The 17,004-nt window shown below is 40.6% G+C and overlaps 1 protein-coding gene across 2 annotated transcripts; it reads right to left on the reverse strand.

The window, feature by feature from the left end:
• Positions 1 to 496: 496 nt before the first annotated feature.
• Positions 497 to 16,699, reverse strand: GLT8D2 (glycosyltransferase 8 domain containing 2). 2 transcript variants are annotated; one of them, XM_068142276.1, is made up of 10 exons: positions 16,523 to 16,699; positions 13,033 to 13,077; positions 12,325 to 12,420; positions 10,594 to 10,759; positions 9,745 to 9,862; positions 8,319 to 8,403; positions 4,888 to 5,000; positions 4,071 to 4,237; positions 2,098 to 2,210; positions 497 to 947 (listed from the first exon to the last, which is right to left on the reverse strand). In XM_068142276.1, exons 2-10 carry the CDS (start codon positions 13,049 to 13,051, stop codon positions 775 to 777), a joined length of 1,050 nt encoding a protein of 349 aa, XP_067998377.1. In that variant the 5' UTR covers positions 13,052 to 13,077; positions 16,523 to 16,699; the 3' UTR covers positions 497 to 774. The 2 variants fall into 2 exon arrangements, with proteins under 2 accessions (XP_067998377.1, XP_067998378.1); XM_068142277.1 differs by lacking the exon at positions 16,523 to 16,699 and adding an exon at positions 14,191 to 14,225.
• Positions 16,700 to 17,004: the final 305 nt, after the last annotated feature.

Here is a 17,004-nt window from a genome sequence, read left to right on the forward strand (position 1 = left end):
CTGAGTATGTAGCACAGTAGGATGTAACTACTGTAAGGCTATCCTGTTGGATGGGAAGGGAAAGGTCTCTTCTCTAACGGACTCACCTACTAGGTTATCAAAGTATAAAATACAGTTACGTGTACAATGACCATTCCACTAAATATTGCAATTCTATGTGTACTCCCTCAGAACTGGTGCTCTTTCATTACAGTAATATGGAAGTTCTTACTCTGTCTTATCAATGTTTCACAATAAAATCAGGAACTGTAATGTGCTCTCTTACACTATGCTTTTGTATCTTGCTGGCAGGGGGTCTAAATGTACTAGAGGATATGCAATACGCTAAAATGTTGCAAAACAGTCACCATGCAACAGGACTCAGTAAGATGCTGCCTTAGTTTTCCTACCAGGCTGTCCATTAAGGGCTAGACAGCTAAAGACACGTTCTATGTAATACTGCAAGTACTTCCTGTGTAGATTTTTCTAGCAGCAGACAATGGAGTCTTATTTATAAAGACCTTACCTTAAAACATGCTATCAGGACCTGAATTTTAATGAAAATTCTTCATTGTCAAGTAACTTTGTTTCCTCACCTAACGTGAAAGTCAAGTCATTCTGAACTGTGCAGCCATAACTCCTCTCCAACCATAAGCACACAAAACTGATGGTCATTTATTAATATATTTAACAAATCCTTTGTCATCTAAAAATCAGTTAATTATACAACACATTGCATCTCGGCCTGTTACATACTGCAAAACAGTGTGTGGATGCATTTAAGTGGTTTCAGTATCAGCTCTCAGGACGAGTTAATTTGAACTTCCCTGAAGGGTCAGGAATAAACCAGTTTTCCCAGAGATCAGTGTGAATGCTGGGATAGTCCCAAGGTTTGTATCTCCCATTCCAGTGAAGTAATTTAGCTTCTTGAAGAAAATGCTCTGAGTAATGGGTATCAGGACTCCAGCCTGCAGGGGTAGATTATCAAAAAAGAACGTTATTTTTCTTTTAATCCATGTTTTAATAATGAAGGACACTATAGAGGGAGGGAAATTCACTTACATTTTTATAACATCTGATCAGTATGGTTTCACCTATTAATAGCCAACTGCTTGTATGACAGTAGCTTTCTTCAGCTTCATGCCTCTAATGCTGTATCAGCAAAAAATCCCAGCAAGTTTCCTTTCTTTTAACACTTTTACCATCTTGGCAGAGCTGGAGTTAAAAAACCCTCAAGTACCTTTTTCCTATTTATTTCACTATCTCAGCTAAGCCATTACCTTTTTCCAAGGATAATACACCATTCTCAGGTGAAAGCTAACTGCATCCTCCAGAATGACAGATAGACAAATGGAATGAAGCTGGAGGTGGGGAGATTCAGGCTAGATGTGAGGAGGAAGTTCTTCACCATGAGAGTGGTGAAACCCTGGAATGTGTTGTCCAGGGAGGTGGTCAAGGCCCCGTCCCTGGGGGTGTTTAAGAGCAGGCTGGATGAGGCTCTGTCCAGCCTGATCTAGTGTGGGGTGTCCCTGCCCATGGCAAGGGGGTTGGAACTAGATGATCCTTGTGGTCCCTTCCAACCCTGAATGAAACTATGAAAACACTGCCAGGCATCCCCTCTTCTGCCACTCCTCTGTACCTACTGAAAGTGTCTGATTTTTTAAGTCTGACTATATTTAGGTCTTTCAGATACTATTTCCATAGTTTATGGCAATGGAGGTTAGTTGGCTGGTTCCTCACATGCTGCTTTGTCCTGGGTATTTGTTGGTTTTGGTTTTTTTCCTCTTTTAACCCAATTATGTTACTATCAGGGTTTTAGGGAGCAGGGAGGTGGTATTTGGGGTTTTTTTGGGGGGTTGGGGTTTCTGTGGGTTTTTTTTTTTGCATGGGAACAACTATCTTGTTTGCTTGGCCTTTGCTTGAGGTTATTTGCACAATGGCACCTGTGGGGAACCACCACATTCTGCCCTGCTCTGAAGAGCACATGACTAAGTGTTGGGAGGAAGCAGGGGTCATATCCTGTGGATCTGAGGTACAAAGTAATGCAGGGTCTTATGTTGGAATCTTATAAACCTCTCACTTTATTTAGTTCCATTGCAAATGGTGAGAAAAACTTACCAAGATGCCTTATGTGCCACATAGGATTAATAGCAGAATACTTTCCATGAAATACTATCAGCATTGGAGAGGTTGCCACGCCTCCCCCAAGGGTGCTGCTATAGAGGTTTTCTCTGCAAGCAGAAGAGAAAAAAAAAATAACCAAAATCTCAAAGACTCTTTAGCACAAAAGGCAGAAGATTAAATATTGTAGCAAAGTTCAAAATCATTTGAACGGACTAGTTTTCAGCATTCTTCCTACTGCTGTTAAGAGCTAGTTTGTGCAACTCCAGTTCCTGTTGTGTGAATTGTTGCTACCAAGCAAAATCAGAGTCAAACCCAACATCATGCCAATTACTTCTGCACTCTTCCTGGTCTACAAGGCTGACAAAATTCACAGTAGAAAAGAAGTTACTAACACAAGGAATCAAATGTGGTTAAAGCCTGGTTTCTCAAGGAGATGTATGTTTCCATGGGTTTCATTCCCTCTTTTCTTCCCTTTTTCCCAGATTTTGAACCTTTCAATGAACTTGAAATCAGATTTTGCTGAAGTCTAGTTAATATAAAGTAACATCTAAAGGATGTTGATTTCCTATGAATTTTGAGGTAAAATCGGGGCCAGATAAAGCCAAATGACCGTTAGGAGAGGCATTAGGAGTTGGCAGCCAGATGTGTGGCCACAGTGTGCGTGAGGCATGGCTGTCCAGTCAGCATATTGACAAAGCCACCTCTAGCTGCAGGACATTGTGCCACTCACCAGCCCAAGAAGGAAGGAACCTTGGAAGTACTGAGAAATGCTTGGAGACCACAGAACAGGAAAATCATAACCTCCCCTGAAAACTGGATTTCAACTGCTAAGCAATATATTTCACTGTTACTTCAAATTCCAGCTAAAAGCACCACAAACACCTTGAGGTGTAAAATCAACTGTACAGATAAAATTTGCAGTAATATGGAGGGTTTTTTCCAAACTCTTACAAAGCACAATAGCTTGTCAGCATCTGTTACACAAGCAGAGTGAGAGACATTTGGCTTTCCATTCCTTCATATGTTTATCATTTGTCTCTCCTCCTCTCATTTTTGAAACTAACAAGCAATGGACACAGCCCAAGAGCACACAAGCTATTCAGTTTCAGTTTAGCCCTACCAAATTTACATTTAACCCTTTGCAGAGAAAGAAAATACCAAGTTTGCAAATACAGGCTAACAGGGAACTAACATAAAAAAAAAAATGAACACCGATTGCCTCACTGTGTCGTGATTTACTCATGGTCAATGCCAAAAAGACATCTTTCATGTCAAAGTTCATTCATCTCTAGAAAATGAAGTGTTTGCTGTTGATATTTAAGAGATACATGTCCAATTACAGCTTGGCTGATGTTACAATAGGAGAGACCCCACACAAACCAGGAAACATTCCTCCTTCAAGCCAGCCTCAGGATGGGAAGATTGTAAGCAGCTTTCTCCCCAGTGAGATTGGTCACCCAGAACAATCTCAGGTAGTGCTAGGACTAGGGGGAATGGAATGAAATTGGAGGTGGGGAGATTCAGGTTAGATGTGAGGATGAGGTTCTTCACCATGAGAGTGGTGAGACCCTGGAATGCGTTGTCCAGGGAGGTGGTCGAGGCCCCGTCCCTGGGGGTGTTTAAGAGCAGGCTGGATGAGGCTCTGTCCAGCCTGATCTAGTGTGGGGTGTCCCTGCCCATGGCAGGGAGGTTGGAACTAGATGATCCTTGTGGTCCCTTCCAACCCTGAATGAAACTATGAAACAAGAAACACATGTTCTCAATGTCCATCAGGATTAAGTGTGGGTTGTGATTAAACAGGACACTAACATTCCAGGTGGCCATTTCATGATACACAACTGGTCAGATTTAAGCAGAGGGAAATTCTGGAACAAGAGTTACTTTGCTTGACAAGATCTCAAAGAATGAGTGCTTGGAGTTAAAACTGCAAACAACATTGAAGTGCAAAGCTAGATTTTTACACATACTCTACATTTCTTTGCATCCACTTTTCCAACTGCTTTGTAATCCGTTGATGTTTCCATTCAGTCATGTTAGCAACAATTACTCCAGGATTAAAGGAGCAGGTGCTGGGGCTGATGCCAAGATCTCTAATCGCTTGCTTTCTGTAGTCCAGGAACCCCATGTACGTGTTCTAAGAAATAAAGAGTATGTTTATCCCCCATGTATCCCTGTGAAGACAGGTGCAAATCCATCCCTCTATCACTCACATGGAGACTAAATACTTGCTCCCAAAGCTGAGTTTCTAAATGATGGTTACTTGTCTTGATTTCTATATGATACAAGGCTGAAAGGCAGGATATCTCAAGCTACTGATTTTTTTTCCACAGTATTGTTCCATGTGAGTTTAATAAGGCTCTTCCCTCACCCACAAGTTTTTGTTCCCATAGCTTAGTCTAAATGACACAGCATCATGCCTCAGCTCAGGAACTAGCCTTTAAACTTGCTTTCCAAAGTTTCTTTCCTAATTTATGTAATACAAGTATCATATATTCTGTCTTCATTAGATGTTCCGTAAGTGCTCATAATCTACTGACAGCAAAATACAAAACACAATTTAGTAGAATCCAATGGACAACAGAGATTTAAACTATTATGGGAAACAATTCTGCATAGCATTACAGAGTTACTATGAAAAGTAGTTCTTGATTGCCTGTAAAACTATTACCTCTATATCTATGTAGGTATGTAACTAACTTCCACTTTGGGGAAAATGCATATAATCATCATCTTACAGCGATGGGTAAATACAATCCTTATTACAATTTCAAAATGGCATCTTACCTGCATCCCTACACTTCTAACCATTTCATGAGTAGAAGGCAGATCACAGTCATCTGAGAAAGCTGCAGCATGTCCAGGAGCCAACTTAGTATCGTAGAGTTCCTGGATGTCACCTGACAACAGAAAGGTCAAAAGCGTAAAAAGAAACCTTTGTCACTGCTACAGAGTTGATAAGATCACTTCTCTTCTCATATATGTTCCTTACAGACATACCAACTTCAGGGAATACCCCAGATATTAATGAAGGCTGAATGTTGTAATATGGCACCATTTTCAAATTTGAGTCTTGCACCCGATGTCTGAAGTCTGTATCTTTAGATACTATTATCAGTATTCAATACATCCATATTCTGGTCTCAATGTTCAAAATCAGCTACAGGAGAAGTCAATTACACTAAAGAAGTCTGGTTACAAAGTTTGTTCATAGAGCTTGCTTTTAGAGAGCCACAGGCAATTTTTCTGAGCCTCTTCAAGTCCCACAAGGTGCCACTTCAACTCCCTGCACAGATCAGTTTTTTCCCAGCGTTACTGTGTTTATACCTCCTAATAAGATACCTAGATTCCTAGCATTGCCCAGCTGAAATGTGCATGCCACACCTCACCTTCCTTGCTGGCTTCACAGACCACCCATCTCCTTCCTGGCAGGAGGAAATAATGTAACACATAGCATCTCACTCATCACCTGACTAGCACATACCCATGATGTGACAGAACAGCAATTCAATGAGTGTGTTCAAACCCCTTACATCCACCAGCTCTGCTGCTGGGCATGGCTCAGCCACAGGCAAGATGAATTATCTTGGAAGGCCACATATGGCCCAGCAGCCTGAGATGAGCTCATTAAAAACCTGAAAACATTCCTCATATTGCAAACACTGGAACTACTATTTCTGAAATGCAGAGGTACCATGAGTCTGAACTCAGCAGCCTGTTGGAAAACATGGTTTAGGAGTCACATCCCACCAAGAAACAGAATCTCAATTAATAGGACATTTAATTGTTAAAGCTCAACAGGCCTTGCTAAGTATTTTCTGCTGATTCTAAATAGTTTCCACTTTTCAAAAGAACACCCCCCCAAAAACAAACACACACACCACCACAAAACCCCTATGGCTTTCTAGGCTGACACCCTGAGTTCAGCATAATTCATTCTCACTGCTTTGCAGAAAGCAAGGATCCACAATCTCGAACTTAAACCTCAAAAACCCCATTCACTTTATCATGTCGCAAGTCTCATTCACTCCCATTGCAGCGACACCTGACAGCACAGTCTCACATTACAGCTGACGCGTGGAGAGGCTGCCAGAACAGGCTGCCAGAACAGGCTCCCTCCCTCCCTCCCTCATATCCATTCCTGTTCCCCTCTTCTGGGCCCTAGGATAGCACGGCCCAGGGGTGAGCAGGATAGGCTGGCTGAAACAAAGGGGGGGGGGGGAATAATTTTTTTTTGTCCTAACAGTCTTCCAATAGGTTAGCCAGCTGAATCAGCTTATTCTGCAGCTGCACAACTGTAGACAAGACACAAGTAACAGGAGCTGCCTGGGGACAGGAGAGGCTACTTACACCAGCAGCAGTGGACCATGAGCTGTAACTCGAAACTGCACTTTTATCCTGCAGCTCCAGAAGCATTATTTGATGACATAAACTGACACCCTTAGTGAAAGAGAAAGCCCTACCTCCCCTCTTCTAGCCACAGTAGAGGGGTCAGTCAGGCTGAAAGTAATCACATTTCTGAGGAATGCCTGTGCAGGTGTAAGGAAGGATGCAGGGGGAGTGGTGAGCTCAGTTTAAAGTGCTCATGAAACTAGAGTAACTGAAGAGTTTAAGACACCTTCAGAGAGTTAGAACAAAACCAAATAGCAGAGATAGCCACTGACAACACGTTGAAAAACAAGTCTACTGCAAATTAAAATGAGGCAGGAAGCGCAGGTTAATCATATTTTATGGAGCAGCTAATAGTGGTCCCTTAAAGTGCAGATGTTCTGAAATCTGCCACTAAAGAGACAAAACTATAAAAAGGTGCAGAGAAGCAGTGGAGACTAAAACTATACTTCTGTCATAGCTGTATTCACTGATCTTAATGTTCTTACTGCAAGATTGATTTAGGCCAAGAAGTTTATTATAGTTGCATTTGGTCCTTTCCAAAGGAAATTTAACGAGGATAGGGAAAATGTTTTTGTTGACCCTGAGTGCTGGGTCTGGCTAGGATTGAGTTAACTTTCTTCAGAGCAACTCTTACAGTGCTGTGATTTAGATTTTTTTACCTAAATAGTACTGACAACATACTAATGTTGTAGCTTATGCTGAGCAATGGTTGCACAGCATCAAGGCTGCCTTAGTTTCTCACCCTGCCCCTGCAGTGAATGGATTGGTGTATAACAGTTGGAGAGGCCCCGGCCAGGCAGATGATTCAGAAATAATCAGAGATTACATGCCATATAACATCACTCCCAGCAACAAAAGGGAAAAGATGGGGCCCTGGGGACTGATGGACATCAATCTACCCACTGGAGGTGTGAGTGATCACCTTCACATCACTTGCATATTTTCTTCTCTCTTCCACTTATCAAACTGTTATGTATTCATTTGTTTTATCTTGATCCTCAAGTTTTCTGGCATTTCTTTCATCCTTTCCTCCTCCCCCATCCTGCAGCAGGTGGGGATAGAGGGAAGTAAATGAGCAGCTGTGTGGTGCTTTGCTGCCCACCGGGGTTAAACCACAACACCCTGATTAAAAAAGATGTTACAAAATAACAGTAAAATAATATGATAAAACAAGGAATGACAACAAAACTACAGAGAAAAAAAACTGTACTGGGAAACAGCAGATGAAAAAAAAATTAAATCTCCATAGACTTCCTGGTATGGAAATAAAAAGGAAATATTTTTCAGGATTTCAATGTGTTTTAACTGCTCACATTTTCTAGGAACTCTGAAATCTTTGAGTGTGATTCTGCAAACTGATATGGATTCTGAGCCGAAGATGCTCAAAATCATATTTTAAGTGTTTGGAATTTTAACCCTCTTAATTGACTAAAATCCTCTTGCTCTCAAGAGCAGCAGCTCTGAAAAGGCACTGGTAGCATCTGTGGAAATTGGAATACTAGCAGGAAATGCATATCATATTCTTAATAAATATTGTGGCATCTAAATTAAATCCATGCTATCTTCCAGAAATCAAACAGATTCACTTGAAATGACACACATACATACAGCTTTGATCAAAATCAACTATTCAAAGGATAGGTGGAGAGAAGTTCTTCTTCATTTTCCTTTAAACAAACAAACAGATTATTTGCAGTTTGCCCAAGGGCAACATTCCAAGCAGCTGCCTCAGTTTCCACTATGTCTCATATTTCCAAATAACTGTAAAAGCTGCGATAACTTTGCTTTTAATTCTGCTAGAAGCTGCTTTTCGGGTGACAGCTTACCTTGAACAATGATATCATCATCCAAATAAATTACTTTCTCATGTTTCTGGATAAGCAAAGGAAGATAAAATCGAACGAAGTTCAGCTATCAAACAAAAAAAGATAAAGGCTAAATGGTGAAGCTGTTTAATGTAGCAGTCTCAGGCATCTGTCTCTACTGACAATCAGGTTTAACTTTTCTGTTCATCGAGCACTGTCCAGTGATCATTTGTTTCCCATCTTTAGAGTATACTCTTTAGAGTATCTTTACTAGCATCTTGAATCCATTACTAGTATTATTATTCATCCCTGGTTTATTTACCATGACCCTAACCAAGCAGCCCAAACCAGTTGCTTTTTCAAAGAATCATTTAGGTTGGAAGAGGCCTTTTGCGATCTTCTCCAATCTCTCTTCTGAAGCAGAGCAAGCTCAAGCAGGCTGTGGGGGACATGCCCAGTTGGATTTTCAGTATCTCCACAGAGGGAGATTTAATTCGTGCCCATTGCCTCTTGTCCCCTCCCCTCAGGTATTTGTACACATTGATAGCATCCTCCTGAACCTTCTCCAGGCTGAACAGCTTCAGCTCGCTTAGCCTCTCTTCATTTAAAAGATGCTCCAGTCCCTTAATCATCTTTGCAGCCCTGTGCCGGACTCACCCCAGGAAGCCTGTATTTTTCTTGTACTGGGGAGCTCAGAACTAGGCACAGTGCTCCACATGCAGCATTACCAGTGCTGAGGAAGGATCATCTTCCTGGACCTTCTGTCAATGCTCTTCCTAATACATTTTATGACTACATCATACAAAACACTTCAGATTAAATAGTGACATCATTACACTGTATAGGAATGATTTGACCAGGGGAGAAAGGCAGCAAGAATAAACATTCTGAATAGATGTGAGCATTTTCTGGTGGTGCTACATCTTTTTCAGGTAAGAAGATGAAAACTACATGTTATTTAGGATGAGGGGAAAATCTGGATTTTATTTTGGCATTACTATCCCTGTTTTGATCCTTACTCCTTTCCTAGTAATTTCTAACATCTGATTTGCCTTTGCTGACAGCCAGTAATATTAGTCATTAGCTTCTGAATTAACCCTGGGCACATGCAGAATGCAGCCAACTCATCATTACGGAGGCACTAAGACCGCTATTAGATCTTCCCTCTAATAAACTGTGAATGTATTCTCAAGGATAGGATGCATTCAAGTTTCTGCCACCAAACAACGAGGTCACTGCAAGACAGGTAAGTTGAAAGGAGCTTGTTATAATCACAGTATCACAGTAATGCACTTTCCCTTCCGAGTGAGGGCATAACACTTAGACCTGATGTGGTTTTCCTGGCTTACACCCCCCTGTGCAATGTAATAATGATCTAGGACATTTTAAAGCCTGTAATAAGCATTAGAAACCCTGAGAATTTGTCATGTGGTTGTCTTTTACTCACAGGTTGCAGTAGCTCAGGACGTGAGGCATCTTGTCTGATTTTTCCTTTTAGTACCATAGGGTTGAACTCCACAACCTTAAATTTTATTTCTTTCAGTTTAGAATTTTCAATCCATTTTCTGTGATAAAATAGAAGCGATAAAAGAGATACTGAGTGTGTGATAAGTACTTCCAATACTAAATCCACAGGCTCACAAGAGTGTAAAGAGACCTTAAAAGCTCACTCAATGTATTCTATCCCAAGGCAGACTCACATCTAAAGCTTTTGCACATTATTTTTTTTTTTTAAGAACAGGTTAAGTAAAACAGTAAACAAAGCAAAATAACACCCAACAAACCCACACACCAAACCCAACAAACCCAACAAAGCAAACACCCCACCACTGCCTAAACCAGAGATTCTACATGTTGCCCAAACAACCAATATTTCACCACTGCTAGCATTAAATTTCTAGGTTTTTTTGCTAAAGATTACTTTTTCTTATCCCATCTACTGTGCTTTCAAAGCAGAGGTTAGTTTTCTCCCTTTTACAGTTTTACATCCCTCAAGATGACCACCACATCACCTCCTATGTTTTCTTTAGACTAAATAGATTTTTTTTTCCATCATTTTGTCAGATTTTTCGGCACCATTGCTTATTTTCTTCTCTGACCTCTCTTCTAAATCCTTCCTGAAGGCACCTGAACACATTTTTTTTCCTGTGTTAATAAGGTCTGCAAGATCACAAAAAGTTCCCTCACATCTGTGAGGATTTTTCAGGGAAAAGTTCTCCAAAGTCTATATCCATGCTAAGGAGAGCAACCACCTGGTCCTAAGCATATCATAGAACAAAACAAGGCTGGTATATACCGAATATGTGGGATGGTAGTCTTCAGCCCAACTATGTAGAACAAAACATTAGCCTCTGTGTTGCTGTAGATGCTACTGATAGCTGCTACAGTTGCACCCATTCTGCCTGCAGCAGCGCAGACTACCACTGGGATTTCTTCTGTTTCCTCAGGACTCTCCAAATCAACTACAAGAAACAAAACTATGCATTACAATAGAAATTAGAAACTATTTTTCTATCAGATTTGGTTCATAGGAATGAGTATGTAGTTCCATAAGCAGTGGAATCATATCACAATCACCCCATTTCCTTACTGCATCCTATACACATCTGCATACGACAAGTATGACCTATGGCTAACCCAGAACTACATGCAGGTTGACTGGACTGTTGGATGCCTCCAAACAGAACATATGTCCCGTTTTCACTGGGACAGAAATCTAAGTCAGCCATGCTCTGCAGGCCATTAGCAGTTTTGAGTCAGCCAGGGCAGCTGACCCGAGTTGGCTTGTCATTGCATCACATACCATAAATGTCACGCTCATTATAAGGGCAGAAGTTTGCAGAAGACGGGGGGAGGTGTTTCTGCCCAGGCTCTTCCTGAGGACTGCCTTCCCATTTATCCTTACTGTGCATTTTCTGGGCTGAGTATAACTTTATAGACTTTATACAACCATTGGCATTAGTTTTAAACCCACAGGTGTTCTCTGCTTTTCCTGATCACCCTTTCTCTGATGGAAAGGAGTAATCAGGTGATAAAACACCTGCTACAATTTAGCCCCAGATATGGGCTAAACATAGACAACATATAACTGAGTTCTCAATATAGACCACTCAGCAGGGGCACAGTTCAGCCTGCCCTCCAGGTAGCTGCTTGTTCACATGAAACTTGAAAAAGTTTTAATACCTTTAAGACTTATACTTCTCACTTATACTTAATACAAATTGAACAACAGGTTCCAAAATTATCACAGGAAAGAGCTAATTGGAAGAGATGGTGCAAATGCATGAGCTTCACTTCTTTGGGAAGCAGGCTGGAAAGGAAGAGTGCAAAATTTTGCAACAGCAGGAAGTTGTTATTGATAAGAGGACAAAAATAAAATATCTGAACAATACTAAATCGGTTCACGTTTCTGCTAAGGAAGATTTTATCCCTAGCACAATTAACTTATAGAACTTATATGGATATATTCATACCAGTTAAAACATAACCATTAAACTTATAACAAAAACATACTGGGGGGAAAGTCATACCAAGACAGAGTTTGTTTACCTTGGGAACAATAAGTAAGCTATTAGTATAAACATTTTTTACTGGTAAAACCACTACAACCTTTCTGGGTTTCTGTGATCATAAAAAATCCAGCAAAATCTTTTGCTGTAAATTATGTCAAGATTTGATGATCTACCTGAAATAAATAGGTGGACCCAAAGGGGGCAAGTAGTGAACAAAGTTTATTATCACTCGACAGCTCCAATACTGTACAGCAGAAATAAGGATATACTCCACAGAATATATCAGTGACATCTGGATAAAAATCTGAATCAGAATGACAAAGCTTAATCACTATTATTGATCTCCTACTATTTTGAGTAATTCAGAAGCAAAAAAATTTTGCATCCCAGACTACGCTCAAGCATGAGTAGCTCATCTGCTGCAGGGTAAACAGGACTCACCAAGTCAAAAAGCACTGCCCAACTAAAGAGAAGAGAACAGGAACAGAAAAGAAACAGAAGCATAAGTAATTTACCTGCTTCATTCTTTAGTGCAGATGGCATTTGGTGAACTTTGTTATACAGAATGGCACACACAGTTAAGACAACAAGTAACAGCAAGATCTGGTTAACTGAAACAAAAGGAAGAGTTTGTTAACAATTAGTATACAGCAAAGGGAACAAAGGTTTGAACTATTTCAAACTGTCAAGAACTGGGCATACAAATAAATTGAAATTGGTAAACATACCTCAACAAACTTGCATCAATTTAAACCAGGTAAGTAAAGAGCCCATTGACTTCAGAGTAATTTTGGTGCCTAAATGAAGGCACACACCAGTTCATTTTCAGTCATTAACCTTGACATTTGAGGAGAAGCCTAAATTTCTTGAGACCACCCCTCAGCTGGGTATATGAACAGGATTAATGTGCAGAGTTCTGTAAAAATGCCAGGTTCAGTGCGCTAGGCACACAACCCACATGGAACCAGCAGCCACCTGCACTTACTGTGAAATTCCAGACCTCCCAGTCTCATGCAGTAAAGCAGTGAGTGTTTAAATTTAATGGGATTTATGGCTGTATTTATCTGACTTAGATAACAGGAAAAGGCTTATTTGTATACTTAGAGTTAAGCATAATTTAGCAAAGCTAGAACTATAAATTTGCAGGCAACTGTGACAACAGTTTCATGATAAATCACATTTGACATTTCTCTCCTCTTTCCTTTTTTTTTAATCTTTCTTACTTTTCTTTAAAAGAGCCATGTGTCCTGTTGGATGAGCACTGTGACCTGTGGCAAAATAAAAATAGGAAAATAATGTAAAGAACAAGAAAGAGAAAAGTCATCAATACCACCAGTGAATACCAGTTAGTTACTTCAGAGATCAGGTTTTGTACCATCAAATTGTACTGTTGACCTGGTAAAGTAAAACTATTCATGTAAATAACTTTTGTTTGATCAAATAACTAATATTCTGAGCCAGAATTATTTCCTATTTTAAGCTACTAATAGGGTGAAAAGAACAACATTTTAATGAATTCCATCCAGCCTCCTACATCAGAATAAGTGAGATTTTTTTAAAACATATTTAAAAGTCATGTGCAAAGAATTATTAAAACACGCACTGATTCAATTAGTAAAAACGTGGACATTTATATCTGATTTAATCTAAAACATAAGTAACAGTCACAAATACTAATCTCTGTCAGAAGTGTGTTCCCAAGCACATGGGACTTTTATTCTGGATTGGTGTCTTTCAGACTCTCAGAGAATTTCAGAGCATTAGTGGAAATATTTTCGAGCAGCAGAATCCTTCTGCTTATAGTAAAGGGGGAGATGGTGCAATGTGGCTTGTATTTAAACACATTATTGTGATGCTGAAGAGAATGAGGCAAACTTCCCTAAATTTGTACTTCTAAACCAGGCTCAAGAGTGGCCCTGAGTTTACTCCTGAGAGGACAGAATACAATTCCTAAAACACAAGATTGTGGGAAATACAACATTCACTTGATGCAAAATTACTGTTTATGAAACCAAAACCCCAACAGTTTAAAACAGCATTAGAAGACGGGGCAGGGAAAACTTAACTATGTGTTCTAACCTTTATGCTATGATAGTTGTATATACATTTTTCCTGTTTCCACACATACAAATATGGACATATTGCAGCATAGATAAGGATATGAGATGGTTTCTGTGCACACATAACAAGTTTATTCTGGCTCCTTGAGAAGACAGATGGAACAGTAAGAATTCTTGAAACCTGAGTCACAAAAAGGACTCTCTCATTGGTTAATACTCATGTTCAGGCAGCATCCTAAATTAGTCTCTGACCACAAGCTAAATGACAATAAAAATATACATTAAAACGCTAGGAGCTGGCTTTGTTTGCAAAGCACTTACATTCATCTGTATTTAGGTCCCAACAGATGACTAAATTGTAGCAGAAGAGGAGTATTTCTGAAAGTCCTTTCACCTCTGCAGTACTTATCTACATTCCAGCAGCTTACTCCCTTCACGTGGCATTAATTTACACAGAAAGGAAATCAAGCTTATAGGTCAAAATCCCCACTGCTGAGATAGCCCTTCCCTCACACTGTACACACAAGTATTGTCCCCTTATCTATTAAAAGGTTTACTTGTTTAGATAAGCAGAGAGACAACAGAACCCCTTACACACTTAGAGTAACTTTCTAACCCCACTTAAGCTAATAAATCCCTTCCATAGAGCTTACTACTTTCAATTAAGTTTTGTCATTATAGTCATGAATAATAGTAATGATCACTGCAAGATGAAGGCTGAGTAGTCATAGCGTCATAAAACACTTCTAAAGTATTAAATCAACATAAAACAAACCATGTTTTAAACTTTAAAATCCAAACTCAGACAGACTCTCAAACAAGCTTGAATTCTAAAACTACAGCATTCCTAACCCACAGAAACTCAGATTGATTACCCACTGATATTCAAGAAAAGAGAGGAATACTTGTTGCCCTGCAAATATTCAGTCATTTTTTCCTGACTGTAGACATTAGGTTCCTGGAACCTGGCAGTCCCTAACTTGGTTGCCAAATCCTGTAACAAAATGAGGGGCTGCAGAAGGGAAAGCTCAGAAACACTGACATTACTGCTCAGATATTTCCTGCTTAATTAGTCTTTTTACCTCTTCAAAGCAGTACCGTATTCGGGACTCCTCTCTCCTGAAGAGCTGCAGAGCTATTTACTCAGATCCTAGATAGCCCACAGCTGTAAGCACTCTTGCCAAAGCTTCCTTGACCATCATCCTCTTTTGAAGTCTCTCGCACAAGGGCCTTACAGGGCACAGTAACAGTTTTCAGATTTAATTCCTTTTGCAAACTCTTCAAAGTTTACTTTGGAGTTGTGCTGGTTTTCTTTTCTTCTGCTGCTGCTCAGGAATAGCAGAGTCCAGACGCCGCACTGGAGGAATGAGAGCCCATAAACCACTTCCAGATGTGCGGAATGATGATGCAGCCCTAGATCTGGCAAATTTGCCTCAGAGCTTCAGCTAGCAGATTGCATACAAATCCCATAAGACAAAAAGTCTTAAGGGGTGGGGGCAAGAGAAAGAAACAAACTCTCCCAGAAGTTACTTCAACAGTTTAGTTTTAAGTTAGGTTTCTGGTCATTATTTATGGTAAATGTGAACAGATAACTAGTATGCAAGAGCCAAACAACGTGCCAAAGTCAAACTGAAAGCCAAGTTTTTTCCAATGCCTGTTTGCGGAGTTCTTGCCAGTCAAATAAATGCTAAGGGAAACTTGCAAAATTCAACTCCGAACATGCATTTTGACTTGCATGATCTCATCTCTCAATCTTACAGTAGTTAAGACAATCTGAATCCACAGGTATGATTTAGAGTCAAAGGTAATTTAAATCAAGCTAACTAGTAAAAGTTGATAACCTGTCTCCTAAGCTACCCGATAATGCTTTTGCAGTTTTACTTCCATATAACTTCTTTTACTCAAATTCTATTCCTTCCTTCTAGGGGTCTCCCTTTTATATGATAAAACACAGTTTTGTCACAAGACTTGCATGAGTACTGAAAGGAAGAATGATAATCATCTTAAATCCTAAACTATGTTTTCATATTTTTAGCATAAGGCAGTGCAAAACTCATGAGGAGTATTTAGTTAAGGCTTTAAAAATATTAAGTGTTTGAAATGAAGACTGTTGTTCCATTTGCAAAAACTGAAAATGGGATCTTTGAACTCTACATCTCAAAGATGCTAAAACTGTATTATCTGATTTTGTACAGAAATCCATCTTTTGCAGATCTGCTCAAAGGGAAAAATAAATGAAGAGCTTTACACATAGTTGCATGCTTCATGTAAATGGCCCAAAATATTACCTTTTCTGTATTAAGCTCATCAAATAAACTTTTTTTAATTTTTTTTTTAAATGTCCCTTCCTTTCCTATGCACATCCTGAATGTACCTATGGCACACACACCAGTATGAGCCTACAGTACTGAGACCATCAGCTTCACGTAGCAGCAACCCCCTGGATCACCGGCAAGGAACCCAGAAGCACCTTCTCTGCTTTTCCCTCAGCCTCCTGTGTTTATATTCTCACTTAGCATCCCCTTCGCACAGGAAAGGGAGTCGCTTCTGCTCTGCAGAACGAGATCTTCGGATTTACTCAGATCACCTGCTCACTGTAGAACTGAAACCTTGGTTTCTCATCTCAACCTTCAGTGTTTAAACAGGAACTCACTTCTTTCCCAGACGCACGCAGCATAGCTCTCCTACCATCAGCAAGCTTTCAAAAAAAAGGTCTGCCACATATTTCTGAGGGTTTGAGCACATAGCTAAGAGCCCCCGGCCCAACAGCACACACCACATGTGCGATGACCCGGGCGCCTCAGTAGCCCGGGCCGGGAACTAACAGCCCCGAGCAGGTGCGTTGCAGGCAGGCTCGCCTCTGCCATCCGCCTTTGAGAGGGCTCTCGCCGAAGCAAGGCCGAGACCGAGGATTCCTTAGGGATGGAGAGTGACGTGCAAGAAAGAAGAGCCTGAGATACAGGGGCCGTGGCACAGCCCAGGAGGTGCGCCCGGGGCCTGGCCCCCAAGTCCCCGCCCCAGCGGGGGACAAGACACAGCTCCCTCGCTGCGCCTCTCAGCCGGCCCCCGTCACCCAGGTGAAGCCGGCCACCACCCAGCGCACCGTTGTCGCCTCCCCTGGCTAGAGCGTAGAAA

Source organism: Melanerpes formicivorus, unplaced genomic scaffold, assembly GCF_026170545.1.
Source record: "Melanerpes formicivorus ecotype bairdi unplaced genomic scaffold, bMelFor1.0.p_v2 SCAF_8, whole genome shotgun sequence".
NCBI classification, from domain to species: Eukaryota; Metazoa; Chordata; class Aves; order Piciformes; family Picidae; genus Melanerpes; species Melanerpes formicivorus.

Excerpts from the sequence above, each read along its gene's own strand:
- GLT8D2 (XM_068142276.1), bottom strand. Across the intron at positions 2,211-4,070 it reads TGGATGCAAAGAAATGTAGA|AGAAAACCTCTATAGCAGCA; the intron begins GTATGTGTAAAA and ends TTCTGCTTGCAG. Across the intron at positions 948-2,097 it reads GTGGCACATAAGGCATCTTG|GCTGGAGTCCTGATACCCAT; the intron begins GTAAGTTTTTCT and ends CTACCCCTGCAG.